The 19,583-nt window shown below is 53.1% G+C and overlaps 1 protein-coding gene across 3 annotated transcripts in view; it reads left to right on the top strand.

The window, feature by feature from the left end:
• Window positions 1–7,279: 7,279 nt before the first annotated feature.
• The window catches only part of TBX15 (T-box transcription factor 15), a 95,007-nt gene continuing 82,703 nt past the window's right edge, over window positions 7,280–19,583 (top strand). The window contains exon 1 of one of the 3 annotated variants that reach the window (XM_059838134.1): window positions 7,280–7,558. Coding sequence is in view for 2 of the 3 variants with exons in the window: in XM_059838133.1 (XP_059694116.1) it covers window positions 12,211–12,412 (202 nt within the window). In the remaining variant the exon portion in view is untranslated. Of the gene's footprint in view, window positions 7,559–12,094; window positions 12,413–19,583 lie in introns of those variants that run through there. The other 2 variants (XM_059838133.1, XM_059838132.1) reach the window with 2 other exon arrangements.

Below are 19,583 nucleotides of genomic sequence, written 5' to 3'. Positions count from 1 at the left end.
AGCTGTCTTATGCTTGTCCATTAACTTTAAAAACTTGGTGCAAGTTTCTGTTCCCGGGGCTCCAGATATATCTCGTGACACGCAAGAGTCGCAGTTGGCTTTTTCCCTTTCTCAGGAAACCGCCCTGCCAAAGGGGGTTTCTTCTCCGCTCCAAGTTCAAAGGCACAGTCCTGAAGTAGTTAAGGGGCCAAAGGGACAAATGTGGAGGAGGCACCGGGTCAAGAGCGCTGGTCGAAGCCATTAGAGCCTCCGCCTCTGTTCCCTTGCCCTTTATGGCCTCAGCATTTCGCTGCGGGCACCGTCCCCGCGCATAGGACCGAGGGGCTTGAGGGATACCGAGTGGGGAAGGGAAATACCCTGATGCTTCTCTTTGCAAACACTAAAGAGCTGGCACTGAGGGCCACCGAGCCCAAAAGAGTGACCCCGGCAGAGAGCGGGGCTTGAGGAGAGCGTTGTTTTCCCACTCTCTCTCCTGCCTTCTTGGGATCCGCGATCACTGGGGTACCGGGGCAGGCATATCCTACTAATACACGGAATAATAATTTCTCTGCTGCTCCCGGTACCTGCTTCTATCCGTCCACTACATCCCCTGTCAGCCCGAGGGTGTCTGCTGGGGAAATCTTCCCTCGCCGCTGCCCTCTGCTCCTTCCCTGCGAGTTATTGGGTTACACTCGGCTGCTGTGTTATACGGGGCATGTGCTGCGTTGTTAGAAACCTCTATAAAAGAATAAAGACTTAATGGCAGCCCGCGCCTGAAACTCGTTTACCTACACGTTATGACACAGTCCGCAGAGGCCGTTTAGAAGAGACGGAATTTGGGCTTGTAGAAAGACGAGTCTCCCACTATTTCTATTTGATCGAAAGAATAAAGCCGTGTAAGGTGTTTCCTGTCTAGTTGTGATTTTGTGCGGCACTTTAGGCAGGTTATTTCTTTGGAAAACAGCCATGGAGCCCATTGTCTTTATCTGATGCTTGAAAGATTGGGGAGGAGAGGAAGAAGAAAAATCATTGTTAAAAAAACACTTTGAAGTTGTGCAACTGTTGCTGCTCCAATTTTTTTCTCCAGTTTCCAGATGCACCAGAAATCGTTACTTTGATCTCACAAAGCAGCAATTTATATTTTTTAATTTTTAAAAAAAATTGGGTAACTCAAAGCGTAATGGCAAACATGCCGGGGATGAGGTCATCGGGCCGCGCGGGGAGGCCCGGGAGGCGGGAGCGAGCGGGCGAGCGCCGAGAGCGCAGGATGAGGCGGCGGGGAAGGACGGGGCTTTCTCTCCGGACGAGCCTGGTTGCCGGAACTGGTTGTTCAGAGCTAATCTTACATCCCCGCTCGTTCACAAGGGAGAAGTGTGCCAGTGCACAAGGGGCTGACTGAGCGTGCGGTGGGAACCTCCCTTTTATGTGCTTGCCAGGGGCTGGCGGAGGGGCGCGATGCTACGGATAGAGGCGCGCACACGTCGAGTTGCAAGGAGCCCAGGAGCTATTAAAAACTGCGGCTGGAGCCGTGGCGAGGGCCAGGACACGGCTTGGCAAATGGTCCCGACCCAATTTCGTCAGAGCAGGAGGGAGATCATAGAACCATTTAATATACTGAGTTGGAAGGGACCCGCAAGGATCATCGAAGTGCAGTTCCTGGCCCTGCACACGGCAGTCCCATGAATCACACCATGTGCCTGAGAACGTTGTCCAAACACATCTTGAACTCTGTCAGGCTTGGTGCTGTGATCATTTCTTTGGGTAGACCGTTCCAGTCAGTGCCCAACCACCGTCTGGGTGAAGAGCTTTTTCCTGATTCCCAAACTAAACATACCCTGACACAGCTTCAGGCCGTTCCCTCGGGTCTTGTCACTGGTCACCACAGAGAAGAGATCAGCGTCTGCCTCTCCAGCGTATGAGGGCTCTCTGCTTTCACTGGTGCATGGCCAACGCTCTTTGAGCGTTCCTCCAAAATTAGTTGCCCCATATAAAACCAGAAGCCTCGCGTCTGTTGCGACGCTCCCAGCTCAGGGATACGATGCATAGGCTGGAGTTACCAAAGCCAACCCGACCCGTTGCCTGAGCCCACCGGGGTGGCTCGGATAGCCGTCTGCTCTCTCCTTGCCCGTTGAAGCCTGGACTGGCATCCCTGTCCCCAGGGTGACGGCCGCCGCCGGGCCCGCGGTGATGTCAGGGAGAGCGCTAAGATCGGCCGGACGGAAGCAGCAGGCTGACAGCTGCCTCCCAGGGGCCTCCCCCTCCTTGACCGAGCCACAGCCACCTGCCTAATGGCTTGGCTCCCGGGAGACACCCACCCGTGCGGAGGTCAGGAGTTTATTTTGCTAAGGAAAATCAAATGGGAGGAAGGATAAGGGGAGTGTGTTTGTGCGGTGGACCCGAGAGACACCGACCCCATCACTCTTTCCCTGAAAACGCAGGCCCATGTTGAATCAGCGGTGTTGACTGCTAGTGATTGTCTAGCTCGGCAATCGCTGCCGCCGCTGCCTGGCTTTTCCATTCCGATCCGGATCAGGCTGCTGACCCTACAGACCACGCAAAGTGTGAAGTGGCTCTCTCGGAAGCCGGTCGTACCCAGTGGGGAAGCTCGCAAAGCTCCTCGGGTGCCCGCGCTGCAGAGAGCTCGACCCGGGCTCTGCTTCTGCCGTGCCCGGGGGGTCCCCGGTGGGATTGCGCGGGGGCTGCGCCCTCCTCCCCCAGCGCGCTGGGAACGGCTCCGCAGCAGCCGCATCCCAGCGGGATTTCGTTGAAAGGCCGCCTGGACCCACGCGAGCCCCTGGCAGCAGAAGGCTGGCTCTGATCCCGCTGCTGCCAAGGGGCGAGATGGCTCCCGCCGCCGGTGGCTGGCGAGAGGTCCCAGGCAGCGGGTGAGACACGTCCCGCAGGGTGGCTCCCCGCACGGGCCGGCGTGTCACCACTGCCCCGCTGCCCCGGGAGTGGAGGCTCCGGTGCTGCCGCAGTCCCCGCTCCCCTGCGTGATAAGGGCTGCTCGCTGCCTCCCCCGCTGCGGGGAGGGATGCGGGGAGAGCTGCACACGCCAGCGGGAGGCGAGGTGCCCGTGGGGGACAGGAGACCTGACAGCTGGCGGCCAGGCACACTGCAGCCTGCGGGCAGGGAAATCTGTGGTCTCCAGGGTAGGGGGCAGCCCCGCACTGCTAGAAGTGGCCCTCCCGTGGGAAATGGGGCCGAAGTGACTCGAGGGTGAGGTAGTGGGTTCTGTCGCCACTGATCTGTCGTTCAAACTCCTTATTTTTAAAAGGGAAGAAATGCGGGGGGAGGAGGAAGAAGAGACAGAAATGAGATGCTGACACTGAGGAGTCGCAGGGAGACATCAACAATCGGTGCCTATAGACCACATCAAAGCACTGCAGAGCAACAATAAAATGCCTTGAAATACTTCTTAATGCAATGTTTGCATTGGGCAAGTCCACAGATGACGCCGAATTTGCCATCACAAGAGAAAAAAAGCAGCAGATGAGGTTTAACCAACATTTCTCTGAAACCCGACTAAACAGGGAAAAGAGAGGAAGGGAGAGGGAGAGATTTTTATAATCCTGAAAGGCAAGAGGAGAAACCACATCAACGCAAAGTGAGTAAAATGCGGCAGGGCAGGATTACTAAGGCACAGGGGGATCTTAACAAATAGACCAATATACCACAAAACATCTGTAAAGAAAAAAGCTTCCAGTCAGGATTGCTACGGAGGCACTTTTGACTCAGAGGCTGTTGTTCGGCCCTGCTATTTTAGAAGAGGCCATACTTGTTCCCCCTGGCGCTCGCGTTCCCCTGCCGATATGGTGGCACACACAACCTGAGTTTTGTCCCGACAGCTGGAGAGCTTTTCTGGGCGGGACGCCTCTCGTACGGATGGTGAAGAAGGAAAACGGGGGCGAATGTGTGTGCTGGCAAGGGGAAAGCCTCTGGGTTCCGGTCAGTCTCTGCCAAACAAGCAGTCACACTCAGATGAGCGCTTAATTGCTATTGTGTTTTTGTTTTCCAAAGGCAGAACTCCTATTCCCCGAGCGCGGCTGCAGTGTGGCACAGGCTGGCTTTGTCTGGTTGCTGTGCGGCCGCTCTCGTCATGCTGGCCCCGCCTGACTGCAGCCCGAAGCCAGGAGTACCTATTTAGGCTCCTGCCACCCACGCACGAGAGAATGGCTGGATGCAGGCTGAACACCCCTCTGCCCTGCAGCGAGTCTCTCCCTCGCTGGCTGCTTATTCCCGAGGAGAGGAAGCCCCGACCAGTGCTGAAGTGTCAGATCCTGCTCTCAGTTTGCTTCGTTGCCTTCCCCCTTGGCCTGTCCCCTCGGAATTTGGCTCTCCCACCTCACCCGCTGGCCGGCCATGCCAGGCGAGACCCGGCACTGTCTTTCCCTAAGCTGGAGCCCGTCGCGGCTATGTTTCTCGTGCTGTTTTCACACAGAGCCTCCCGGTTGCTGCGCCCACGCCGGGCAGCCTCGGGAAGTGCTGCCGGGGCTGCCTGCCTTAGCTCCGGCAGGCCGGGGCTCTCCGCTCTTCCCTGCTGCGGAGATGCCCCCGCGGTTCGAGCCTGCGGACAGCAGCTGGCTGCTGCCCACCGCCCACCGCCCGCCTCAAAATATTGTTCTGCGGGAGCCCGAAAGGCGGCATTGCGGCCCTCGGGCTCCTCCTCCGAGTATGCCACACGCCGCTCCTTGACCCGGGGCGACTCTGTGCCCGCAGCGGCAGGGGCCGAGCACAGCGCAGGGAGAGAGGCCCTGTGGTGGGGGAAGCACCGCACACGCTGCCGGGCTCGCTTCTGCCTGGTCCTGTCTCCTCAGGGGATAGAGAGAGAAGATAATTTCACTTATAGAATCATGATAGAACGTGACCCCGACAGGAATGCGGCCGGCACCGAGACGGGAGCGGGGGAATATCTGTAGGTTTCTGCGGCTTTGCGGGGAATTAGCGGGATGAGCTGTGGGGAGCCGAGAAAGCTGCGCTGAGGGAGGAATAAAGGTTCAGCTGGATCAGGGGGTATCCCATGGTGTAATCGCTCGTCGCCCTCCGTTCAATTCCAAGGTTTCTATTTTCCAGGCAAGAGAAATCCCTGCGAGATGTGCAACTCACACGGCAAAAAAAGGGACCACAGATATCAAGAGAAATTCCTTTGCCAGCCCAAAATTTCGTCCTGAGAGAGCCCAGTCCCCCCCAGCTTTCTGGTTACTAGAAACTAATAAAAACAGTATTAGAAGCTAATAAAATCTTGCTTAATAGTAAATCTGGGTGAATTCCGGGCGCGGAGCAAGAGCGGGAGAGGTTTGAGACGCAAAAAGAGACCGGTCTGGGTCCGGTGGTACATGACCACTTTCGAGGGGCTTGGAGACGCGTGTCTGGCGTGCCTGCCTTTCACAGCGCTTGTGTTTCACGTGGGTCAAAATAAACCGTGTTTGAAGTTCCCGGGTTGTGCCACGAACGTATCTGGTGAGGAGGCCGGGGACCACTCTCCTGCTTCTGTAGTGGTGCCTAGCTGTTTTCCATAGTGGGAGGATTACATCCGGCGGCCACAGATCTTTTGAATAGTCCCATTAAAGTCTGCTTCGTTTTAGGTTCGGCCCTAAACGGGATTGTTTACAGTATAACACATCATGTATGAGGAAGGGGAGCGCAGAGACGTCTCTTGGTTCAAAGAGCCGTGCCTTGAAGAGGGGAAAAAAATCCCCTTATATTTATTTTTTTGACCGAACACACATTGAAATGCTGTGCGCATTCCTGCTTTCCTCCCTGGAAAAGCGAGTTTTGGATCCCGTCTCGGTAACAAGGGGCCGGTTGTCCGCCTGCAGCGCCCCGTATGAGAACTATTGTACAAGCGCAAGACCCACAGCGTTTTCTGGGGAATGCCATTTTTTCGGCGTGTATGAGGCTTGGGAACAAGAGCGGGACAAGGGGCAGCGTGGCTGGGTCCTGCTCGGACCCGGGGCAGGTTAAAGCACGCTTGGCTTCTCCCTCTCCTCCTCCCCGGGGCAGCTCAGGCTGGGACGGCTGCAAGGTACGATAGGCCCCGTGTCTCCAGATGTCTCCACTGATCGCACTCGGTCCTGTGGGTTTGGGGGCCGAGGGTTGCATTTGGGCTGGAAAAATAATCCAACAAAAAAGGAAACAAATCCCCAAACGTCAACTCCCTCGAACGATCCCAAATTATAATAGCAGCAATTATCTGCGAAGAAACAGCTCTTCAACGAGCCTCTGTGTAGAAGCTGCTTGCTACCAGCTTTACACTGATTTCTTTTACTTTTCCGATGGAAAAGTAGTCAGGATCCCTGCAGAGAACAGTCACCTTTCAGACCAAAATCTCCCTGCCGAGACTCGCGCGTGGGCTGCCCCACTTCTGATCCTAGCCCGGCTTTCCCGGTGCTCCTTGTAGGGTGATAAGAGAGGCATACACATCCCGATCTGGGGTCGTAGGAGTGCCGAGCCACGGCAGAGCTGAGCCCCTCGGCCTCCAGGAGATGATGCTTGGCCGGCGACCTTCTCGAGACCAGCTCTTGTGCCCTGACTCTGACAGTGGATCTGGTTAAAGTTCTTGTCCTGGAGTTTGTCTAGATACAGCCTCGCTGCCGGCTTTTCCCCGCTCCTCCCGAGGTCTCCTAACTCTCTAGGACTCGGAAATTCCTTCAGGGTGGTTTATGTATTGGGGAAAAAAAAAACAAAAACAAATCAACCAAAAAACAAACAAACAACCCAACCCAGACCTATGAACCGCTTTGAAATCTCTCTCGGTCCCGTCTCGCCGGCTAGCAGCACTCCAGAGTCCACCTGCAAACAGGGGCAGGGGCAGGAAGAAGGAGGCCCCGAGGAAACCTCAGCGACCCAGCGCGGATGAGGCCGGGGGGGCGCAGGGGGGCAGCGGAGCCCAGGAGCCCAGCTGCACCTTCTCCTCGGCACCAGCACCCTGTGTGAGCGACTTCGGCTGGCTTTGCCGCCTCTCCTCGGGTGTGTGAGTGTGTGTGTGCAAATAAGGTTGTCAGAAAGGTAATGTGGCGGGTGGTATGGCTGATTGGACACCTCTGTTCCGCATGGAGGCAAGCGGTGCACAGGTTTTTTTGGAGGGGAGGGGGGTGGGGGTGGTGGTCAGCCCTGCTTTCCGGTGGTCTTGCCAGCCTCTGCCCTCCGTGGAGCTGCCTCCTGCCTCTCGCCATCCGAGAGCTGCAGCCACAAGGATTCACCTGTCAGCAGAGACCTCAGCACAAGGCAGGGAGAAAATCGGCAGAAGAGGGAGGAAAAATAAATATCTTACAGAAAAGCGGGCGGCAGGAACGGCCGGGATTGGGTCCGGGGCGCCCGTGGGTGTGAAGCCGGGAGTGCCGGGCGGGCGCGCCCCCAGGCTGTGCCCGGCGGCTGCAGCGCACAGGGAGCGTGGAGCAGAGCAGCTCAGCCCGCCCGTGTGTGTCTGCGGGTTTCACGCAAGCAGCGAGAGCTGAAAGCGGCAGAAACTCCGCGAGCCTGCTGAGAAGCAGGCAAAGCGGGTCTGTAGTCTGCAAATGAAGAGAGAAATCATCTAGTGCCCCGCATATCGTTCCGGGTTGTTCTGAAGTTTGGCGTGGTAAATACGAAATGCATGGCTTTTAATCCTGCCTATGTTGTCCCAAGTCAGTAGCTGAGAAAGCAGAAGGGTCTCTAGCCGGGACTTTGGTCTTTGTTTGCGAGGGGAACCTGCTTTGTGTGAATTATTCATCATAATTGCCTATTTCCAAGCAGCTCCGCGGGGAGGCTCCGAAATGCAGTCAGGTTTCACTGATGCCTGGAGAAAAGTGACGCCCGGAGCCAGTGGAAGTTCAGGGACAATTTTAAGTTCCCGATTCTCCTCCCCACCGGGAACACTGGGGCCGGCATGGGGCTGAATAAGGGGAGAGGCCCGGGGACAAGGGGCATTTTGTTGCCTTAAGCCCAGCAAACGTGCCGATGCCTCTCTGCTCTGCCTGGTCTCCTTCTGCCGCCCCGAAATCAGGAGAGACAAAAATAATATACGCGCCGAAATAAACAGGGGAGAAGTCCTGGTAAAATGGAGGGAAAGTAGTGGCTGTTTTTTATAGTCCAAGTGTATAATCGGATTTTTTTTTCCTGTCCTGATAGAAAGCAGATAAATTTAGGAAGGGAGAGCTAAGAGAATAATTACAGGGTGAAGGTAGTTAAATTTTATTTCGAGTCCCAAAGGCAAAACCTGACATTTTATTGCAAACATCTGGAAGGCTTAAGAGACTGGCATGGTGTTTGTTTAAACACTAATAGAGATTTTTATTCTGTAAAACACAAACAAAGCCCATTTAAAAACACTTGAGACTGTAAATATTTTGCGGTGGTTCAATTCTCAAAGCCTGAGAAAACCGGGGGAAAGGGAGGGGGAACGAATCGACAGCATAATAGGGATATAATTATGAATTAGTTAATATACGCAACAATACCGTTTGTGCAGACCATAAAAATAAATTGCAGGCGTATTTTTTTCCCCCAGTCACAGTAACTGACCCCGCGCAGCACGGGAACATCACCTCGCTCGTGTTTCCAAGCGGCGACTTGTGCTTGCTTTAAACTTGCCTCTTTCTAGAGAGCCAGTCTCGAAATTCTCGATCCGTTCAAAGATAATCGGTGCTGTGTTAAAGCCCAGCAAATCGCTCGCTGACGTTATCAGACAGCCTGGTTTTTACGTTGTTTTCGATTACTTTTTCAAAAAGAGAAATAACAATAAATCCACGGGCTAGATCTGGGGAAACCTTCGGAAAGGTTTTTCTTGCTGTGGAGAAGGGTTTGAAAGTGGCCCAGCCCCTGCAAACAGCACATCTGGACAGCACTCCCGCCTAGCAGCCGGCTCCCCTTATTTCTCTTTTTTTCCCCAAATATTTCCATATATAAACAAATATTTTTCAGGCTCGCTCTGCGACAACTGGAAAGCAGAAGTGAATGATTTCTTTATAAACCCCGAGGCCTGGCCCTGCGACCCTTGCTCCTGCCACTTTATTCCAGGGAGCAGTTTCCTGGATTTAATGGGAGCTACCCCTGCGAGTAAGAGTCTGGAATAAAGACCAGGCAAAGGGACGCATTCATCTCTGGCAGCCGGGGGTCGGAGTCGGATCTGAATCCAGATTAAGGCCAGGCCTCGGGTAGACTCGAGGTTTACGCCGCTCGCCGCGGGGAGAGGGGACCCTGGCCCCAGTGCCGCTGCGGCGGAGAGGAGCCCCGGGGCCCGGGCGCGGGCGGCGCGGCGCGGACGCATTTTGCTCAGTCAGATCTCGATGCAAAGGCTCAAGCGAATTCCCATCCCCCGGCTCGGGGAGAGGGTGAGCTTTCTCAGCGCAGGGGGTAGCGAAACCTGCGAGGGGGCAGCTCTCTGTCCCCCCCGCCCCCCTCATCCCTCCCCTTTCCCCCGGCACATCGAGTGGGGCCTTAAGGTCGCTGCAGGGGCTGCCCTCTCTCTCCGCTCGCACGGCGGAGCGGTGCTTTTGTGTTTGCCGCTTTCGCACCGCTCGGCGCGGACGGGCACAGGGAGGGCGAGCAGTCCCAAACCTCCCGGGCACCAGGATAGGGCCAGGGAGGAGGAGAGGAACAGTCGTCAGGGCCGTGAATCCCCGCGGTTCCGGGAGCGGTGTCCGGGACCGCGGGGAGCTGCTCTCCCGCCCCTGGCAAAAGGGTCTGCTCCCTGGGGTTTGACAATTAGGGGCCGTATTGGCTTGGAAAGCGCGCCGTGTCTCTTGTCGGTGCTGCAGAGGCTGCGCTCGGCTGCCAGAGCCGGGCGCGGAGTGCTCCGACACCTCAGCTCGCAGACCTCGGGTGACACAGGAGAGAGCCCCAAGGTAAGAGACCCAAAAGGGGTCGGGGCTGCTTTAAACCGTCCACCCGTGAAACCACACTTACTGCTCTGGAAAACGTATTTCTGAGTTCTTACATCAGTTCCCAAAATTCGCTTAAATCTCCCTGCCTTTCCAGCACCATTTCTTTTCACTAAACCGCTATAAATATTCCACTGTTTTCTTGGGCTCTTTTGCTAAAATCTCCTTCCAGCTTCTTTGAAAGCCTTCCTCGGTGCCTGCATCCCAGACAAGTGTTTTCGAGGCTTTCGGAAAGAGGGAAAAGAATGGTTTTGATGGAGTTTTTGGGGGGATTTTTTTTTTTTTTTGAGACATTCCTTCGCCTGGGAAAAGACACACAGCTGGGGGACCCGCTGGAAACACGTGTGCCCTCCTCCGAGTCCCCGCTCCCGCTGTCGGCTTCCTCCAAGCCCCTGCCTCGGTCTCTCCCTTCTTGTTGCTACTCCTGCCCAACACGGCTCCCCGCGGGGCCGGGGAGCGGGCAGAGCCAGGGTGGGGAATACACGACATCCATTTCGTGTGGCAGCGCCGCTGTGCCCGTCGCTGAGCCCGCGGAGAGTGACCTGTCAAGGAGATGTACTGGAGGGGAGGGGAAAGGAGCCGCGGGGAGGGGGATGAGAGCTGCAGGGCGGGTGATGGAGACGTACAAAACCTGCTCCTCGGCCTAGATAATAGGGTTTAGCCGGGATTTCCGAAGAAATGGCTTCTTTCCCCATTTTTCATTTAAAATCCGTTTCCGTGCGTGGGAACCCCGGCGGGCTGTTGTCAGTCGGCTCTTTTGGCCGAGGAGAGCGAGCTGAAGGGCTCTGCCGTACTGCTCCGACGTGGGCACCATGGATTCACTCGGAGCAAAAGGAAGTGTCTTTTTCCCCTACGCTCCCACATGTGCCCCTTTCGCTTGTTTCCAGCCCCATAGAAAAAAAATCGTCTATGAAAAACCCGCCCTAAGCAACTCTTCAGCTTCGGGGAGCAGCTGAGAAGCAACAGACAAAAATAATCTCTTTCCTGAAAATTTGTGGGTCTTCTTGCCTGCTTTTCCACCGCCGTTCGGTTCAGGCTAATCCCCTCTCGTACTTTATAATTATTTATATTTTATTCTGATCTTATGTCGAATTAACCCCCCGCGGCTTTCCCCGCTGTATTTTCCGTGTAGAGTGTTTCGCTTGACTTCACCTATTTTTCCGGGATCCCACCAGCTAATAAAAGCACACGCTTCTGTCACTTTCTCAAAAGCCGCCCTTGCTGCTTTTCACTGCGAGCCCCCCCGCGCCACGCGTGACCGAGGGGCGTGGGAGCAGCTGCGGACCGCCTCAGCCGGGCGGATGTCAGGGCAGAGTGAACAAGAGAGCAGAAATAAAATGCTGAATATTATCCAGGCAAGCAGCCGGGATTTGTACCTAGCGGCTTTGTTTTCGCTGTAGCTAGAGTGACAAAAAGAAGCGGGAAAGGGAAAAAATTATTTTTATCTAGATAAAAATCCCTTCCCAAAAAGAAGGCGCTCCCCACGCCCGGGTGTGTCTGGGTCTCCCTGCCAGCCCACGCCGCCCGCTCAGCCCCGCCGCTCCACGGACACGCATCGCTTTGAAGTGAAATTTCAACCCCCTCGAGACGTTGCTTCTGCTTCTGCCAAACACCGATTCCGCCGGCAAGGGCAAGTAATACAGGGCGTTTAAAAACACCCCGTCACCCGGCGCCGCTGGGTGGTAAAGCAACTCTCGGGTACTTTGCGTGGGGGTTAGCCAGCGGCAGCGTTTGGGAAACCTGGGTGCGGCGCAGAGAAGTGCGGGAGCTGTTACCTCGCTCTGTTTAGAGTTATGGGTTTCCTACTGGCTCCCCGTTCTTCAAACAGTTAATTCTCCCGGCCGGTGTTCCAGGACTCAGATGGCCAAAATTCCTCTCCCTCAAGCCCGAGTCTCCCTCCCCTCCCTATTGGGTCTCAGCTTTTGGGTCTCTCCCGAGCTCTCCCTCCTATTGGCCGGGGACATTTTTTTTTTTCCCCTTTTTTTTTTTTTTTTTTTTTTTTTCCCTGACAGGCGCACGCAGCCTGCCTAACTCTTGGAGGAAAAAAAAAAAAAATCCCAGAAGTTTGGATCAATCAGAGAGAGACAGAAGGAAAGGGGAGAAGAAAAAAAAAAAAAAAAAAGAAATCCAGCCTGCAGCCCCTCTGAGCAAGTGCTGGGACCTGGGCTGAGCACACCCTCCTGGCTCTGCCTGCGGAGTATCTGCAGCCTCATGTAGTGCCTTCAGGAGACTGAGGGCTGGTTCTTCTGGGGGTGCAGTTGGGGAGGGGTGGGGGGGAGAAAGAGGCAAGAGGCTCTGCCTCTGGTCCCCGAGCTGTGCGCTCCCAGCCTCTGGTCGCTCCTCTGCCCAAGGGTCTGGGCTGGGCGATAAGATGAGTGAGAGGCGAAGATCGGCGGTGGCCCTCAGCTCCCGAGCTCACGCTTTTTCGGTAGAAGCCTTGATCGGGACAAATAAAAAGAGGAAACTGCGAGACTGGGAGGACAAGGGGCTGGATTTGTCCATGGAAAGCCTCAGCCCCAATGGCCAGCTGGGGGACAATGAAGACCCAACTCAGTGCCTGGACCTCAACCCTGGTTAGTGCGACTCCTTTCTCTTCGGGACCCCCCCTCCTGCCCCGCTCCCTCCTCTCGCCCTGAGTCCTATCGGGAGCTGCCCGCCGGGCAGCGCGTCCCGGAAAACATCCGAGACTGGGAGTACAGAAAAAAAGAAGCGGGAATTTTGCGGAGATTTTTTTTTTTGCTGTTGTTGTTTTGGTGGGTTTTTTTTTGTTTGTTTGGTTGGGTTTTTTCCTTTCAGTTTACGGGAACTTTCTCGCTGTGTCTCTTTCCCCCCCACATAGCTCCATGATCTCCCGCGAGGGACGGCGTGTCCCCTCTGCTTCCTTTTTAACCCTCTCTCCTTCCACTCCCTCCGTGCCTGCCGATCGCGGTAGTCCTTCCCGTGTGTCTCGGGACATGCGTTTCGTTTTGCCCCAGTTTCCCAAGCCCCGAATTGGAGTTGCCGGGTGGATCAGGGGCAAAGGAGTGGGGTGCGAGATGCACCCCTCTCCTCTTTCCGAGTCACCGGCCACCCCCCGCGTACTCCCCGCGGAAACAGTGACGCCCTAAGCTGAGGTTTCGGTGTAGGAGGAGGATGTGGGCATCCAGGATCAGCGCTGCTCCGGGGCGAGGGTCGCCGGCTCTTCGGAGCGATGGAGACCCGCTGTGTGCTCCCGCAGCTCGGGATCCTTCTCCCGGGACCGGACCCGCTGGGTTCCGGCCGGCGCGGCCTCGCTCCGCTCCCGGGACGGTGCGCACAAACCGCGGCGGAAGCGCGGGGGGACGCGGAGGGGTCCCTACCCTCTCCGGAGGGAAAACGCTCCCGGCAGGGAAAAGGAGCTCAGCGGGTAAGGGGCACTGCGAGGAGTCCAGCTCCCACGCCTGGCTCCTCAGCGCCGGGCCCGCGGCCCCAAGGCCGGTGGGACGGGGTTGCCGCAGAGGGAGCACAACGCTTCCCTCCTGGTGTCCGTACTTTGGACTTTAAACTCTCGTTTGTTTATTTTTATGGAAAAAGGGATCCCGTAGCTCGCAGCTCTCATTTGGCTCAAGCCAAACCCTCGGTCTGCTCTTGTCCCCCCGGCCGCTCCTCTCCGGCCTAAAGCGACGGCTCCGCAAACGCAGCCGCGGATCCGCGGCGATCCCGGGGATGAAAACGCTCCGGGCCTCGCTCCTCGAGCTTTCCCCGCGCCTTTCTCGCCGTCCCCACGCCGCGTTCCCCAGGGCCTTAACAAGGGACGGAGGGAGCGGCCCCGCTCTCACAGTTATAGTGTGGGGAGAAAGAGAATTTTAGGTGATTTCTCTTTGCTTTGTATGTGTTCGGATGGGGCAAAAAGGTCAAACGATTTCTTTGCGCAGCCCTAAGAAAAAGGGTAGAAATATCTTCCACTCCTGCCGGGTCCATTCCCCTGCACTTGGAACACCTTTTAAATTTCGTTTTTATTTATTTTGCGTGACGTTTTCTGAGCTATCAATTAGCATTAGCTGCCCAAACCTAAGAGTAAAAATACCTAAACCAACAAAACAAAAACAAAAGGAGGGGGAAAAAAGAAAAAGATTTTTGGATCGAGTTATCAAAAATATTTGCTGTAAAAAATAATATTTAAAGTGTTTTTGAAGGGAGCTAAAGACCATGAAGACCTCGCCCCTCTACGCCCTCAAGGAACCGTATTTCAATTTGCTTTTAACAGCAGCAGTCTTTCCCGTGCAGATCCTAAGGAGAAGTAGGTAATATTTGCTGCCGGGGTCGTCTCTCTCAGTGGAGGGACTGGCATAAAGAGAAGGGGACAGCAGCGATCAACCAGTCAAAAAGTAGCCTACGGCTTCAGAGGCTTCCCTGTTCAAAAGAATAATTATGCCATCATAGACAAAAATCCGCTTTCTAATAACAGAGAGTATCTGTGCATCAGTCTTATTTTTTTCTTTCCCCCCCCCCTTTTTAAAGGTTTTAAATTATTTTAGAACCGTTTTTAATAATTTTTAGCCGCAATAGATTATGTTTTTATACAGTCTGAAAGTTTAATTTGTCTATTTCTCTGTGAATTCGAATTGGAAAATTGGAAAACTCTCCGTGCGCTAGATTGGAGAGCGGGAGAGAATGGCTGCTAGTGCCTGAAACCTCAGAAAGTAAACGTGATGTTTTTCATAAAGCAAAGGAAATCAAGAACAGTTTGAGAAATAATTTTTAGGAGGTTGATAGACTTTAAATAAAGTCCGCGACTGTAATTTGCACAGTCACTTCATTAAACCTAATTCCTCCGCGGTGTACTTTTGCTGCTGGGTGAAAATTGATTAGCGGCTCTATAATGACCACCGAATTCCATCTTTACAAGACCTAATTAAGAACAAACTTTGCACCTAACGTATTTTAAACTTGCCAAATCTCCAGCGATATAGAAAAAAAAATTTAGAAAAGGGAATTTTTATGGCGTCCCAAAGGTTCAACACTCAAAGCCGTTGCCCCCGAGTAGCGACGCGCTGTTCCTACTGCTGGTGGGGGGGTGCTTGCGGGGAGGCCGCAAGTCGTACAGTACGCGCTGGAAAATTATGTCCTGATTTTCGTGGGATAACCTAAATCGGTCTAGTCCTATTTATGGATATTTTCGCCTAAATTGCCTCCATTTCAGCGCGGGAAAGTCTGAAAATTATTAAGTGTGGGGAGCTAAACGCGGCCACAAATAGATTAAGGCTTCGCTCTCCTTTCCCAGATCTTTTGCGTGCAAAAGGCGGGTTTGAGGATTACTCTCCCAAGCGCGGGACACGTCCTCCGGCAGGGATGAGGGGGGGGAGGCATCGGAGCGGCCCCGCTTCAGCCCCCGCGTCGGTGCGGATCTGTGTTGGACGTGTACAAACCGCTGTGCCTAGGAGGCAGCGCTACTTGTTTCCCCGTTTTGGCGGAATCCCTGACCCCTGACGTGCCATCTTACAGCCGTGCCCAAACTCTTCGGTGACGATATTGGTGAGACCGAGTCTCCCCGAGAGACCTGCCCTCCCTCTGGGGCCGCATCTTCCCGGGAGAAGCGAGGTGACAGGCTGGGAGGTGCTGAGTCGGGCGGTGGCTGGGCAAGGGTGAGAAAAGCAAGCGGATAAAACCGCCAGGTTTGTAAGGGACATAAGGGACATCTCCAGAGCATCCGAGTTATTTATGTTTCAGCCATGAATTTTGTCGCCAGAGTTAATGTGCTTTTTTTACGAGACTCATTTAAAAGGGGAATAAACCAGGATTTTAATCATGTGCGGGTTCAACCACAAAGTTGTGAAAAGGAATTCGGGATTACAGCGGCTCTCACCTTCTCTTTCCCACCCCATGCACTCGGGAGCGCCGGGCCGGGGGAGGCAGAGCTCGCCCAGAGGCTCCGGGCAGCCTTCCTCCGCCGCCGCCCACGGTCGCGCTCCCGCATCCTCCCCCGGCACTCGGTTCTCGCCGCCGACAGGCCAAAGGAGGAGGAGGAGGAGGGTGGCGGGACGCCCCTCCGTCCCCTTGGCAGGTTCGGTTTCAGAGGGCAGCAAAACAATGGGCTCGGATGTCTTCTGGGTATTTATAGATTTAACCTGAGCAGCGGAAAGGTCACGGGGGCCCCAGGCGTTGCCTCCCTTGATGAATATATTGTTTACCGTCGTTTACGGCCGTGGCGTTGGTCGGCCCGTCCTTTCGCCACCCCAAGGGCGCAGCGACAGACCGAGGCAGAGCCGAACGCGCTCCTTTCCTTGTCGAAAGTTTAGGATTTTTAAAAATTTTTTTGGAGAGTGTGGGTGGGAACGTGTTTCCGTGGACGCGTTTGCCTTCACAAAAATACGGTTTGCTCCTTCAGGCTGTCAGGGTCTCTTCACGGCGAGACGAGCACAGGCGCTTCAGAGGCAGAACAAAACGGTGCGGCGGCTAGATAGATAGACTTTTTCGGCTTTGGGACCGTCCTTTTCCTCGCGAAGAAACACACAAGCCGTTTTGTAAACGAATTTTTCTGCCAGTGCAGTCTTTGTGTCACGCGTCCATCCAACCGGTATTTTTGGTCGCATATATTAAAAGCGCACCTACCGGTTAAAAAACGCCCAAACCACCGGAAAACAAACAAACAGCCCCCAAACAACAAATTAAACAAAAGAAAGCAGGGCAGTTTTGAGAGTTTAGTTATTCCTTCCTTGTGTTTATCTGAATCTACACTGGCGAACTACTGCGAGCCTCTGCAAAGACAGAAAAAACACGGCACACGTTTTAAGATCCACAATGTGTTTATTACATGTGCTTATCCGTAAGATTAAGATCCGGGAGTTTGACAAACCCTTCAGTGGCTGACAAGAGTAAAACCTTCAGCTCTTCTAGGCGTGTTGCTCTCCTGTGTCTCCCGGGATGTCGCACCGACGTCCATCCCAATCCCGCTCCACCGCGGGGTTCCTGCTCCTCCTTGCCCACGGGCAAACCCTCTCCGCCGGCGGGAGTGCGGGAGCCACGCAGCCCGCCCACCCTCCGCAGAGGTAAAGAGATTTTAAGAGCAGGAGAAAATGCCCTTGACCCTTCTACTTCCTTTATTTTATTTTATTTTTTTTTAATACCCTTGCTTCTGAATGCTTATATTGATGAAGTCCGTTCCTCGAGCAGTGGCTGTTAAACCCTTGAAGAGGGAGTGACTTAATTCGGTTTCTCACTTCAGCTTTTGTTTGAGTGCTCGGTGGATAGGACTAGGATTTCAAGAGCTAGCAGAGCAATTTTTCTCGTCTCTTTCCCTAGGTAGAGCATATTGGCGTACATTGTCCCTTGCATGTTCCTTGAGGCTCGTAGACGAGCAACGCTATGAGGTAACGAGATGTAAGACAAGAGAGTGTCAGCTTTGCCTTGCCTTGGGTCTGGGCGTTATTGATGAGAAGTCTTTCTAACGAATTAGTGTGTGACTGGGATTGTATGAATTCATTCCACCTGTTGGATCATCAGTTTGCCTCTTTAAGACGGATACGGAGCTAAGATCCATTGCTCCCTTGTGTATACGATGGAAGGAAATGCAAAAATCTGCCCCTCCTAATACCTCTGTTCCCCCATACCCCAGCAGCCGAGCTAATACTTTCATCTTTCCCAGAGGAGACAATTGCAGGAGGCAGATGGAGTTGTCCAGATGAGAGCCAGGAGAGCTGAGCCCTGTGGGGGCTCGGGAAAGGGTTGTCTTAGTCAAGTTCATACACCTCTGACCTTGGAGCCTGAGGAGACAGAGAACGAGAAGGATTTGTTCCTGTGCTAATATGTGCCTTACTGAACTGGGGAACTCCTGCTGCTGGGTTTGTGAAACTTCTCCTGCAGAGAGGTGAATTACTCACACTGTATTAAGAGGGCAGGTAATAGAATAATAGAGGAAAACCTTAAAGAACAGCTGAGCTTTGGGAAAAGGGCAGTGAGTCAAGCAATTTCTGCCTTTCTTTTATATGTATTTTAAAGCTGCAGCATTTTTTACACAGGTTTATCCCATCTGCTGGTAAGGGGAAAGAGGGGAAAGCTGTTGTTTCAAAAGATGTTTCTTATCTTCAACAAGAACTTTGGGAGAATCCAAAAAGCTTCTGTTACAAGCAAAAGTCAAGTAATTCCTTACCCACCATCAATCACTTCTCCCTCCTCCCATTTGGGACTGAGCACTTATATCAAATATCAGCCCAGCTAGCCTCTCCTCGGACAGAAGTGTCCTGCTTTATCCCTATCTGTCTTTAAGGAAAACTGATGCTTTTCTCAGATGGAAAACCTGAAAGATGCCGTCCAAGAGCACTGCATTCAGGAAAGAGCATTTACATTGTTTTACAACACAGTCGGTGCCATTTGAGTCACTTCTATTCACACAGATCACTGTTCCTTTTGTAATCTGTTGGATTCCTGAATGAATCTTTGCTTGCAGTCTTAGGTCTTCAAAGACCAACATTTCTTTTTTTTTTTAATCAGCGTTTCTTTTACCTGCCTTCTGATCTAGATTAATAAGGTTACAATAGTTTAAATAATGCACTAAAACCAGTCTGAGAGTACTGAAAAAAATCCCTGAATATATTGAGACACAATCAGATGGCATTTACATTTTCCTTTTTTGTAAAATTAGTAAAATCCATTCAGGTGTGATTTAAATCACCCCAAGTGTCCATATTGAGATCTGTAGTTTACACTGGTGATGTAAAATCAAATTCAGCAAAAGAAAGTTTAACTTTTTAACCTGACAATATTTCAGAGATCGACAGCTTCCCAGAGAGGCTGAGCATGCTAGTGCCCGTTGTTGGAGTTTTGTGCTAACTCTCAGCTCTCTGACATCCTCTTGTATAGTGCAATTAGTTGGCAGTAATGGGATGGGACCTTCTGTTCGAATCCTGGCAGAAAAGGCATCGTGGGTATAGAGACATGTGGGCAGAGCCTGTCAGCCTGGGAGCTGTGTGGCTCCTTTGGGAAGAGCAACCTGGGTGCAGGGAAAACGCAGGAAAGTGGGGTCTTCCCAGTTCTCCAGTTCCTAATCCCGTCCAGAGCAGCTCTGCATAACAGGACATTGAAATATTTTGCTTCTATAGCTTTTTATTCGAGCTACAGTTTCCTCAGATAGAGGGTACTGTGCAGCAATGCTGAGCCATTTGTTTTTCAGAGGGGAAAAAAACCCAGAGGTGGATCTTCCTGCTGCTTATTTCCAGCATCGTTGTAAATAGGCTGCAATTGCAACCTTTTCACCTGTGAAGCATCTGCTGTCTCAAAATACAACCCCATTGCATTTTCTGTGTTAAAAGCTCTAGTGTGCTCTGGTGAGAAGTGCTAAGGAGAGATAACATCATGGTATGGCAAAATTAAATTGAAATATCTTTGAAAGCACATTGAGAATTTTTGAAACTGAGAAGAAATGTGTGCTAATTGAAATTCTAGTAGCAATTTGCATCCTGGGGACATCTTTTAATTGCATATTCTTCAAGGTCAGAAAACAGTGAATCAGTAAATCAATCCCAGAAGTGATAAAAGCACTTGTTACAGTAATATTTACAGTAATATTTCCATATAGCCTTTGCTTAATTGAGCTATTGATCTGAGAGTATTGTGAAGATGGTGAGAGGATAGCCTGAGTCAGACCCCTGTGGCAGAGGGCTGTCCACTGCTTGCTGTGTGTTTGCAAGTGCAGCCCTGCAGCTGTTAGAGGGGAGGGATCACCTAGCGAGTGGCTTGGGCCAGCACAATCTGATTCACAGCAACAGAGGAAGTCTGAGGAGGATTTTC

Source organism: Haemorhous mexicanus, chromosome 2 (assembly GCF_027477595.1).
Source record: "Haemorhous mexicanus isolate bHaeMex1 chromosome 2, bHaeMex1.pri, whole genome shotgun sequence".
Taxonomy (NCBI): Eukaryota; Metazoa; Chordata; class Aves; order Passeriformes; family Fringillidae; genus Haemorhous; species Haemorhous mexicanus.
Note: the sequence above shows the minus strand (reverse complement) of the source record. Positions and strands in the feature narration are given on the sequence as shown.